Source organism: Oncorhynchus kisutch, linkage group LG10 (assembly GCF_002021735.2).
Source record: "Oncorhynchus kisutch isolate 150728-3 linkage group LG10, Okis_V2, whole genome shotgun sequence".
NCBI lineage: Eukaryota > Metazoa > Chordata > Actinopteri > Salmoniformes > Salmonidae > Oncorhynchus > Oncorhynchus kisutch.
Genome location: NC_034183.2, coordinates 59,671,366 through 59,682,812, shown reverse-complemented (window position 1 = coordinate 59,682,812; position 11,447 = coordinate 59,671,366). Strand labels below are relative to the sequence as shown.

The 11,447-nt window shown below is 44.1% G+C and overlaps 1 protein-coding gene across 2 annotated transcripts in view; it reads right to left on the bottom strand.

Annotated features, from left to right (window-relative positions):
• Window positions 1-2,295: 2,295 nt before the first annotated feature.
• The window catches only part of LOC109877735 (MHC class II regulatory factor RFX1-like), a 28,784-nt gene continuing 19,632 nt past the window's right edge, over window positions 2,296-11,447 (bottom strand). For both annotated transcript variants that reach the window (XM_031834331.1, XM_031834332.1), the window contains exons 14-19: window positions 7,375-7,472; window positions 7,109-7,258; window positions 6,548-6,756; window positions 6,150-6,303; window positions 5,965-6,010; window positions 2,296-5,763 (exon numbers count right to left, since the gene is read on the bottom strand). In XM_031834331.1, coding sequence (XP_031690191.1) covers window positions 5,609-5,763; window positions 5,965-6,010; window positions 6,150-6,303; window positions 6,548-6,756; window positions 7,109-7,258; window positions 7,375-7,472 — 812 coding nt within the window. In that variant the 3' untranslated portion in view covers window positions 2,296-5,608. The remainder of the gene's footprint in view (window positions 5,764-5,964; window positions 6,011-6,149; window positions 6,304-6,547; window positions 6,757-7,108; window positions 7,259-7,374; window positions 7,473-11,447) is intronic.

The window sequence follows — 11,447 nt, the reverse complement described above, 5'->3', positions numbered from 1 at the left end:
AAATATATATATACACGGGACACGACAAGACGAGGACAAAGGACGTCTGACTGCTATGCCATCTTGGTATGGTATATATATATGATAAACAGAGAGTAGCAGCAGTGTAAAAGAGTTGTTGGGGGGGCACACAATGCAAATCGTCTGGGTAGCCATTTGATTACCTGTTCAGGAGTCATATGGTTTGGGGGTAAAAACTGTTTGCGAAGCCTTTTTGTCCTAGACTTGGCACTCCGGTACGGCTTGCCATGGGGTAGTAGAGAGAACCGTCTATGACTGGGGTGGCTGGGGTCTTTGACAATTTTTAGGGCCTTCCTCTGACACTGCCTGGTGTAGAAGTTCTGGATGGCAGGCAGCTTAGCCCCAGTGATGAACTGGGCCGTACGCACTACCCTCTGTTGTGCCTTGCGGTAGGAGGCTGAGCAATTGCCCTACCAGGCAGTGATGCAACCAGTCAGGATGCCTCCCGATGTTGCAGCTGTAGAAACTTTTGTGGATCTGAGGACCCATGTCAAATCTTTTTAGATTCCTGAGGGGGAATAGGCTTTGTTGTGCCCTCTTCACGACTGTCTTAGTGTGTTTGGAACATTCTAGTTTGTTGGTGATGTGGACACCAAGGAACTTGAAGCACTCAACCTGCTCCACTACAGCCCCGTCGATGAGAATGGGGGCGTACTCGGTCCTCCTTTTCCTGTAGTCCACAATCATCTCCTTAGTCTTGATTACGTTGAGGGATAGGTTGCTATTCTGGCACCATCCGGCTAGGTCTCTGACCTCCTCCCTATAGGCTTTCCCGTTGTCGGTGATCAGGCCTACCACTGTTTTGTCATCTGCAAACTTAATGATGGTGTTGGAGTCATGCCTGGCCATGCAGTCGTGAGTAAACAGGGAGTACAGGAGGGGACTGAGCACGCACCCCTGGGGGGCTCCAGTGTTGAGGATCAGCGTGGCAGATGTGTTGCTACCTACCCTCACCACCTGGGGGCGGCCAGTCAGGAAGTCCAGGATCCAGTTGCAGAGGGAGGTGTTTAGTCCCAAGATCCTTAGCTTAGTGATGAGCTTTGAGGGTATTATGGTGTTGAACGCTGAGCTGAGGTCAATGAATAGCATTCTCACATAGGTGTTCCTTTTGTCCAGGTGGAAAAGGGCAGTGTGGAGTGCAATAGAGATTGCATCATCTGTGGATCTGTTTGGGTGGTATGCAAATTGGAGTCGGTCTAGGGTTTCTGGGATAATGGTGTTGATGTGAGCCATTACCGGCCTTTCATTGCTACAGACGTGAGTGCTACTGGTCTGTAGTCATTTAGGCAGGTTGCCTTTGTGTTCTTGGGCACAGGGACTATAGTGGTCTGCTTGAAACATGTTGGTATTACAGACTCAATCAGGGGCATGTTGAAAATGTCAGGGAAGACACCTGTCAGTTGGTCAGTGCAAGAGGCGTCACTACAGTACCTGGTTCGATTCCAGGCTGTATAACATCCGGCCGTGACTGGGAGTTCCATAGGGCAGCGCACAATTGGCCCAGTGTCGTCCGGGTTTGGCTGGAGTAGGCCTAGTTAAATTACTATTCCATTCCTACCACTAGGGGCCACTAGAGAGCTGCCTCATGTAGCCTCACTTTTTAATTGAACCTTTAAGTCAGTTAAGAACAAATTCCTATTTACTTCCAGAGTTCTAGGTTAATTAGTGCCTGTTTGGCTATGCGAGAGCAGCGAGACTACCTTAACTGTAGTAGTATCAGCATGTAGACAACAACAACACATTAACTAAATGCCTATCAAAGAGTAAGTAAACCACTTAAAGCCTTCCAATGTGCTTTCACCACAGTCTATTACAATGTAGGTTAAGACCCCATCGTAACTTGACCACAGTCTGTTTTCAGGAAAATGTATTTACTGTGGTTGTTTGTGTGTGGTGTGTGTGTGTTAGTATTACAGTTTCTCAATTCCTGTCACACCGAAAGGGGACAGGAAGCTGAACCTGAGCTCTTTTGTAAGTAAGAATGTGAAAAATTTATATTTGATTCTGAGCAGTGCTTACCACAAAGACTATGTGACAGACGAGGGGTGTATTTACTAGGAACCAAACGGAATTAAACTGGACGAAATGGGTGGGGACCTACATAAATTTGTCCAATATAAACATTTATTTTCTGAAACAGTTTGCACTAATGAATGCACCACAGCCACTGTGATGGAAAGTACAGTCTTTGTGCATCACAGTGTAGAGTCCCCACATCCTGCTCCAACGGAAACTAGTCTGTACATTTCAGAGGAGAAAACAAGGGCAAGGGTGTGACAACTTAAAAAATTCTTAATTTATTTTATATCTTTAAAATTAAAAACATTTGAAGTGCATTCTACAACCTCCCAAAGGCACAGTCATACGTGTATTTGACCAAATTCATAAAACACTGCCACACAATACCATTTTTGCTTTTAGAAGTAAGAAACTGAACTCTATAAAAATGACAAACATTTTTGTCTGGAAAAGAATGGCCATCGTATAGGGAGATCCGCAGGACATGGGAGGATATATCATCAGCTGTGGTAGCAGCAGACACCCCAGAGTGTTAAACATGCTGGTTTAGAGGTCCACACTACGTGCTCAAGATATTCATTGCTGCCTTTGAAAACATTCTTGTGACACTTAAATGCAATGAAATGTTTATACAATACATGTTCAACAACCGAACTGATCGTGGTGGACAATGTTCTATGAAAATGGCTTCAACAACAAAACAACAGCAGAAAAACATTAGCAGGAAGGAAACGAGTGAGACAGAATGAGAGATGTAGAGGAAGATAGGGTGTCTGATTCACCTGTCTCGTTTCACATCGAGCCTGACCCCAGATCTGCTTGTGCTGTCATTCCAACTTCTATAAGACAGCACAAACAGATCTGGGACCATGCTAAACCCATACAACAATGGCACTGACTGTAAGGGTCTTCCTCAGAATACCTTACACCTGTGTGCTGCGATTCCATCAGACACAGATATACAGTACTGTACATGAAAGAGATCTATAGGGATCTCGAATTGGAGACTGTCTGTGATAAATAGGCAGAATTGTTATATTCTAGCCTGGTACCCGATCAGTTTGTGCTGTCTCTCCAACTTATATGGTCATTGTCAAACCAGGAGTTGGCAAGATAGTACAAACATATTTGGGATCAGGCTACTGACATCTCACCATATAAAAGGACAGTTATTGACTGTGACTGTGCAAACGAAGCAGGACCCTTGGCGTGTGTATGTATGGAGAGCTCATTTGAGGAGAACTGAAATCAAACATACACACTCACACTCAATAACGACTCTCAGTAAATACACATACACACAACATATACTTAGTGTGTGACAGATTGACACCACATCACCAGACAAGAAAGGTTCACTTTGTGACAATGAAAAGGAAATAGAGTGACACACATATATATAATTATATTATCGCATTTTAACTCAGTCCAGCACAGTCCTTCCTGGAATATGTAAACAAAGTAATTATTTGAAATCAGAAATGTCTGGTACAGAAATGAAAAAGATAAACAAACATAAAAAATAAGGCTGGCGCAATGACGTGTGGACAACAAGAGGCCACAAAGGTCTCAACAGAAACCAATAAAACAGATGGCAATGAAGCACTTGAAAACACAAACAGGAATATATATTGAACTGATCTCTCTTTACAGAACTGCACATTCAGCAGCAGAGGCAGATGGACACTGCAGCGGAGAGAAATCGTGGGACTACTGTTCCACATCTGTGGGGTTGACATGGAAACACCTTTAAACCAGGGTTTTATCTTTTGTGTGCGTGTGTGAGTGGTTGTAACAGGAACCCCCAAAACCATGACACTCTTTTTCAGGAAAGGAACAAATCAAATGAAAAAGAACCAATAAAAACATTCACCCCAAATGATTTTGAATGCCTTTGAAAATATCCACCAAATATACAGTCAACACTTCTCCTGAAGCACAGACTCAACAATCGTACAACCAGACACACGTTACAAGACACACACACACAATCACATAAATCCACGCATGTTCAATCGCACCCTAAAAATACAGCACAGCAGTAGGACCCCAGCACACACGCACACACCACAAGCATCACACACAACAACTCTCTTTACAGTCTATCTGCTGTCACCCACATGCCCCATCTCCTTCTGACTGGCTCTTGGGCTTTGATTGACATGAGAGTGAGAGCTAAATTAACAATTTAGAACTGCAGAATCGTAAGCAGCCATTTCCTCTTCCTCCCTCCGTTCCTCCCTATACAGAAGGGTTGGGTAAGGGAGGACACACTGTTAACCATCACATCTTCAGGACCACCTTGGTACAGCAGACAGTTGTTGGAGGGTAGTTTAGGTTGGCATGTACATTGCACTGCCCTGCTGTCAGCCAGTGACACCAATACAGAGAAACATGGCAGGTCCTTGTTCAATACACAGATCCATTCAAGTGACAACAAACACTTTCTCTTCACTCCATGGGTTGGGCGTGGGCGTGTGTGTGTAAGTTCACCCTGTGTCCTTTGTGCAGCAATGCCGGACCGGTGATTGTGTGCCCATCCATGCATGTGTGGTATCTGTGCTTACAGCAGACTTGTGCCATACAGACCTTATTGGGACTGTGTCTGTGTACTGATGGGTCAGCATCTATGTGTAGAGACTGCAGACATTTTTATTGAGTGTATGAACATGTGTGTGTGTGTGTGTGTGTACAGTATCTACACTCAAATGTGTGTAGAAACTACATTAGAGGTTGACATGGGAACAGGTCTGTCAGGAATGGGAAGTTCTAGAGTCATGTTCGGGACAGCACAGGATCGACAAACCACAGGATGGTAATGTGTGGAGCATTTAATTAAAATAAACTGTGTAGGCCTAATATCGTTCACTTAATGACAAAAATCGAATGATAATTTCCTTCCTTCCAGCTCACTCTCACACCTCGCTTCAGTTGGAGCCAGCCACTACTCTACGCCCCGATCACACGATAGTGTCATTATGCAAAATGGTACGCAGCATCATCTGGATGTGTTCAACAAAAGTTCAACCTTCACCTTCTGCTGCCATTTCTGTCAGGCCGTCTTCACATACAGTCTGATGCATACATTCGATAACTCCAACGCTTCCACCACACAGAACGCACTGCAACTGCCTCTGCAACACAATGCTGCAAGGCAACACAGTGTTCCAGTGGAAATGAATTTACATCTTGTGTACCAAAATGCAATGACGCTATTGGTGTGATCGAGGCGTAACGGAATAAATGATTTGTGTGTGTAAAAATCTGCATGGGACGGGAGTGATATTTATCAGAATGGGACAGGAAAGTTCCGGGGTTATAGAAACGCTGCAGGATCCGGGCATTACAGGGAACATTTTTTTACAGGACAAGACAGAACAGGAATGAATTTTCACTCCCGTGTCAACCTCTAGTGTACATATTAGTGTATACAAGGGTATCTTGGTGTATGTGTGTATACAAATGTTTATAAATCAATGCAGTTATGTGTGAGTATTTGTGTAAGTCAGTCTGTGAATGGAAGTGTGTTTGTGCATGTGTGTATCAGTGTGTGTGTGTGTGTGTGTGTTCAGTCCTGGCCCGTGGTGAAGAGTACTCTCTGGTCGGTTCTGGCCAGCTTGGTAGGTGGCTCCAGAGACTCCTCCCCCAGCCCCGCCCCGTCAGAGGGCAGAGACAGCTCCTGACACTCGTCATCGCTCTCCTCTTCCTCCTCCTCTTCCTCTTCTGGAAGACAGACACACGTGGGATGAAGGTTAATATCAGAAACCATGGTTATAGGAATAGACTGCCCAATCCCAAATGAGTCCCTAACCCCTACCCCCTATGCCCTCAGATCACCACAAATGCGTAAGGGGTAGGGATTGATCTGGGATTGGGCAATCCTCAATAAGTAGCTTTGTATCAAACAACATGGATGGTAGTTACCTTTGTCTGGATCCAGTGGGTTCAAACTCCGGCCAAGACTAGCGAACTGAGAGACATAGGAAATGAGTCAGTAACAATTGAATGGTAACAACTAAACAATGGTAACTAATATCAACAGCACATTAGCTTTTTTTGGCTTAGGCCACTGTGAGCGCGTGTGTAAATGTGTGTATATGTGTGTGTACCTCTCCCATGACAGCGATGGGTGTCTCTCCTTTAGCCTGGGCCACTCTGTGTTCTATCAGGTAGTACATGTACTCATCATACAGCAGTCTGATCAGGTGGAAGGATCCGAAGCTGGCAGCACTGCGCAGAGTCAGGTCTCTAATCACCATGGAACTGGGGGGGAGGAGGAGGAGGAAGAGTTCGGTTTAGCATGGATAAACAAATCTGGAATTCCTGACTAACCAGGAAAAAAAATGTCTCTGAGCAGTAGCGTTGTAAAATGTTAGGACCTTCCCCAAATTTCCCAGTTGGAGGATTCCCTCCCTGCCTATTCCCATTTGATTCTAGTTGAAAATGTGTGAAATTACTGGAAATGTTCAACCGTATTTAGCAGTCATGGGACTAATCCCATTCTCACCTGTAGAAGGACCACTTGAGCAGGAAGAGCTTGGCTGCTTTGGGGAAGGCGGCACTGGCCTGGTAGGGCTTTAGGACCTGGGAGACCACCCCGTCCAGCCAGGCAGCCCACTGCTCCAGAGAGTTCTGCTGCTGCAGGGTCAGCTTGAAGTCCTGCTCCAACTGCTGCACCACACGGTCCTCACAGCGACACACCCACGACGCCTGCTCCTGTATTGAGAGAAGGAGGAGGGGAAGAGGAAAAGAGACAGGAGGGGGTGAGAGAGAAAGAAAGAGGGGAGGAAGGGGAGAGAAAGAGAGAGAGTCGTCAGTATCATGTCACTTCACAATTTTCAAAATATAGTAGTTGAATGACAAGGTAACAAAGGCCACCTGTGTTATGTCAGTACGACAACAACAACACACAGAGCTTTAGGACATTATACTACATCTACCAAACAAACACTACAGGGATCACCATCAGTGCTGGTCTGCATCATATGAATATAATGACACGTCTATGGTCTGGACAGTGTCTGACTGTTACTATACACTGTAACCACAGGTCTTAGGTCAGACGGACCTGAACATTGGCGAAGTCCACGCGGTTGAGGTCGCTGAGCATCTGGTTTATCTGAGCTGTGTTCTGTAGCACGGCCCTGGCTGCCTGGGCCAAGTGGTTCAGAGAGGTGTACCTGCGCAGCGTCTGGGCAAACGAACTGGCTGACGTTACCTGGAGGATGAGAGGAGGAAGTGAGAAAAGAGAGCGTGACAAGACCTCACCAAGAACACACACTCACCACAGAAACCAACACATGCTGCCCAACACACATGAAAGCAGACACACACCTTAATGCGGACCATCTCTTCTGGGATGTTCATCATAGCGTTGGTCAACCAACTCTCCAGACTCTTGGCAAAGTTGCGGATGGCTTGAGTTAAGGCACCTGCGGACAGGAGAGAGAGAGAGGTTGACACAGGGCTGAACTAAATGTGCTCTCCTATGTGGTGGTGAACAGAATGTCCTTGAACTCAAACAACCTGTGTTTTATTGTGTTATGTAGAATCTCCACCAGGCCTATGTCATGTTATGTAGATCATTAGTGTAATATAGTGCTATTGTCACGACTTCCGCCGAAGTCGGTCCCTCTCCTTGTTCGAGCGGCGGTCGACGTCACCGGCCTTCTAGCCATCGCCGATCCACATTTTATTTTCCATTTATTTTGTCTGTCTTAAACACCTGGTTTCAATTCCCCAATTACTTGTTCATTATTTAACCCTCTGTTCCCCCATGTTTGTTTGTGAGTGATTGTTTGTTTTGTAATACGGTCCGTTATTGTGGGCTCAAATATTTTGTGTTGTATTTGTGGAATCTAGAGTAAATATGTTTATTACTCATATCTGCTGTCCTTTTTTTTATTTTATTTTATTTCACCTTTATGTAACCAGGTAGGCTAGTTGAGAACACCTTTATTTAACCAGGTAGGCTAGTTGAGAACACCTTTATTTAACCAGGTAGGCTAGTTGAGAACACCTTTATTTAACCAGGTAGGCTAGTTGAGAACACCTTTATTTAACCAGGTAGGCTAGTTGAGAACAAGTTCTCATTTGCAACTGCGACCTGGCCAAGATAAAGCATAGCAGTGTGAGCAGACAACAAAGAGTTACACATGGAGTAAACAATTAACAAGTCAATAACACAGTAGAAACCAAAGGGGGAGTCTATATACAATGTGTGCAAAAGGCATGAGGAGGTAGGCATATAATTACAATTTTGCAGATTAACACTGGAGTGATGAATGATCAGATGGTCATGTACAGGTAGAGATATTGGTGTGCAAAAGAGCAGAAAAGTAAATAAATAAAAACAGTATGGGGATGAGGTAGGTGAGAAAGGGTGGGCTATTTACCAATAGACTATGTACAGCTGCAGCGATCGGTTAGCCGCTCAGATAGCTGATGTTTGAAGTTGGTGAGGGAGATAAAAGTCTCCAACTTCAGCGATTTTTGCAATTCGTTCCAGTCACAGGCAGCAGAGTACTGGAACGAAAGGCGGCCAAATGAGGTGTTGGCTTTAGGGATGATCAGTGAGATACACCTGCTGGAGCGCGTGCTACGGATGGGTGTTGCCATCGTGACCAGTGAGCTGAGATAAGGCGGAGCTTTACCTAGCATGGACTTGTAGATGACCTGGAGCCAGTGGGTCTGGCGACGAATATGTAGCGAGGGCCAGCCGACTAGAGCATACAAGTCGCAGTGGTGGGTGGTATAAGGTGCTTTAGTGACGAAACGGATGGCACTGTGATAGACTGCATCCAGTTTGCTGAGTAGAGTGTCGGAAGCCATTTTGTAGATGACATCGCCGAAGTCGAGGATCGGTAGGATAGTCAGTTTTACTAGGGTAAGCTTGGCGGCGTGAGTGAAGGAGGCTTTGTTGCGGAATAGAAAGCCGACTCTTGATTTGATTTTCGATTGGAGATGTTTGATATGAGTCTGGAAGGAGAGTTTGCAGTCTAGCCAGACACCTAGGTACTTATAGACGTCCACATATTCTAGGTCGGAACCATCCAGGGTGGTGATGCTAGTCGGGCATGCGGGTGCAGGCAGCGACCGGTTGAAAAGCATGCATTTGGTTTTACTAGCGTTTAAGAGCAGTTGGAGGCCACGGAAGGAGTGTTGTATGGCATTGAAGCTTGTTTGGAGGTTAGATAGCACAGTGTCCAAAGACGGGCCGAAGTATATAGAATGGTGTCGTCTGCGTAGAGGTGGATCAGGGATTCGCCCGCAGCAAGAGCAACATCATTGATATACACAGAGAAAAGAGTCGGCCCGAGAATTGAACCCTGTGGCACCCCCATAGAGACTGCCAGAGGACCAGACAGCATGCCCTCCGATTTGACGCACTGAACTCTGTCTGCAAAGTAATTGGTGAACCAGGCAAGGCAGTCATCCGAAAAACCGAGGCTCCTGAGTCTGCCGATAAGAATATGGTGATTGACAGAGTCGAAAGCCTTGGCAAGGTCGATGAAGACGGCTGCACAGTACTGTCTTTTATCGATGGCGGTTATGATATCGTTGAGTACCTTGAGTGTGGCTGAGGTGTACCCGCATCCTGCACCGGACTCCTCTACACCAGCTACACACAGGCTTTATTACAGCTATGTCATGTCACATAGTATAATGTAGTGCAGTATAACGCTATGTCTTGTGTACTGTAATAAAATAAAATAAAATCAAAGTTTACTTGTCACGTGCGCCGAATACAACAGGTGTAGACCTTACAGTGAAATGCTTACTTACAGGCTCTAACCAATAGTGCAAAAAAGGTATTAGGAGAACAATAGTTAAGTAATGAAATAAAACAACAGTAAAAAAAGACAGGCTATATACAGTAGAGAGACTATAAAAGTAGTGAGGCTATAAAAGTAGTGAGGCTATAAAAGTAGTGAGACTATAAAAGTAGTGAGACTATAAAAGTAGTGAGGCTATAAAAGTAGTGAGGCTATAAAAGTAGTGAGACTATAAAAGTAGTGAGACTATAAAAGTAGTGAGGCTATAAAAGTAGTGAGACTATAAAAGTAGTGAGACTATAAAAGTAGTGAGACTATAAAAGTAGTGAGACTATAAAAGTAGTGAGGCTACATACAGACACCGGTTAGTCAGGCTGATTGAGGTAGTATGTACATGTAGATATGGTTGAAGTGACTATGCATATATGATGAACAGAAGTAGCAGTAGCGTAAAAGGTCGCTGAGTATAGTGTAATGTTGTGCTATGTAGTATTATAAGGTGCCTTCAGAAAGTATTCACAACATGTTGTGTAAAAAGTGGGATTCAAATAGATTTAATTGTAATTTTTTGTCAACGATCTTCACAAAATATTATGTCATGTCAAAGTGGAAGAAAAATTCCAACATTTGTAAAAAAGAAATATAATAATTTAAAAACACTAATATATCTTGATGAGATAAGTATTCAACCTCCTGAGTCAATACATGTTAGAATCACCTTTGTCAGCGATTACAGCTGTCAGTCTTTCTAGGTAAGTCTCTAAGAGCTGTCCACACATCGATTGTGCAACATTTGCCAATTATTAATTTCTAAATTCATCAAGTTCTGCCAAATTGGTTGTTGATCATTGCTAGACAACCATTTTCAGGTCTTGCCACAGATTGTCAAGCAGATTTACAGTAAGTCAAAACTGTAACTCGGCCACTCAGGAAAATTAACTGTCTTCTTGGTAAGCAACTCCAGTGTAGATTTGGCCTTGTGTTTTAGGTTATTGTCCTGCTGAAAGGTGAATTCAACTCTCAGTGTCTGTTGGAAAGCAGACTGAACCAGGTTTCCCTCTGGGATTCTGACTGTGTTTAGCACCTTTCTGTTTCTTTTTTTATCCTGAAAAACTCCCCAGTACTTAATGATTACAAGCATACCCATAACATTATGCAGACACCACTATGCTTGGAAATATGGCGAGTGGTACTCAGTACTGTGTTGTATTGGATTTGCCCCAAACATAACACTTTCTATTCAGGACAAAAAGTGAATTGCTTTGCCACATTTGTTTGCAGTATTACTTTAGTGCATGTTTTGTAATATTTTTCTTGTGTACAGGCTTATTTCTTTTCACTCTGTCAATTAGGTTAGTATTGTGGAGTAACTACAATGTTGTTGATCCATCTTCAGTTCTCCTATCACAGCCATTAAACTCTGTAACTGTTTTAAAGTCACCATTGGCCTCATGGTGAAATCCAGAGCGGCTTCTTGATACACCATCCAAAGTGTAATTAATACCTTCAGCTCAAAGGGATATTCATCCATCTACCAATAGGTTCCCTTCTTTGTGAGGCACTGGAAAACCTCCCAGGTCTTTATGGTTGAATCTGTGCTTGAAATTCACTGCTCGACTGAGGCACCTTACA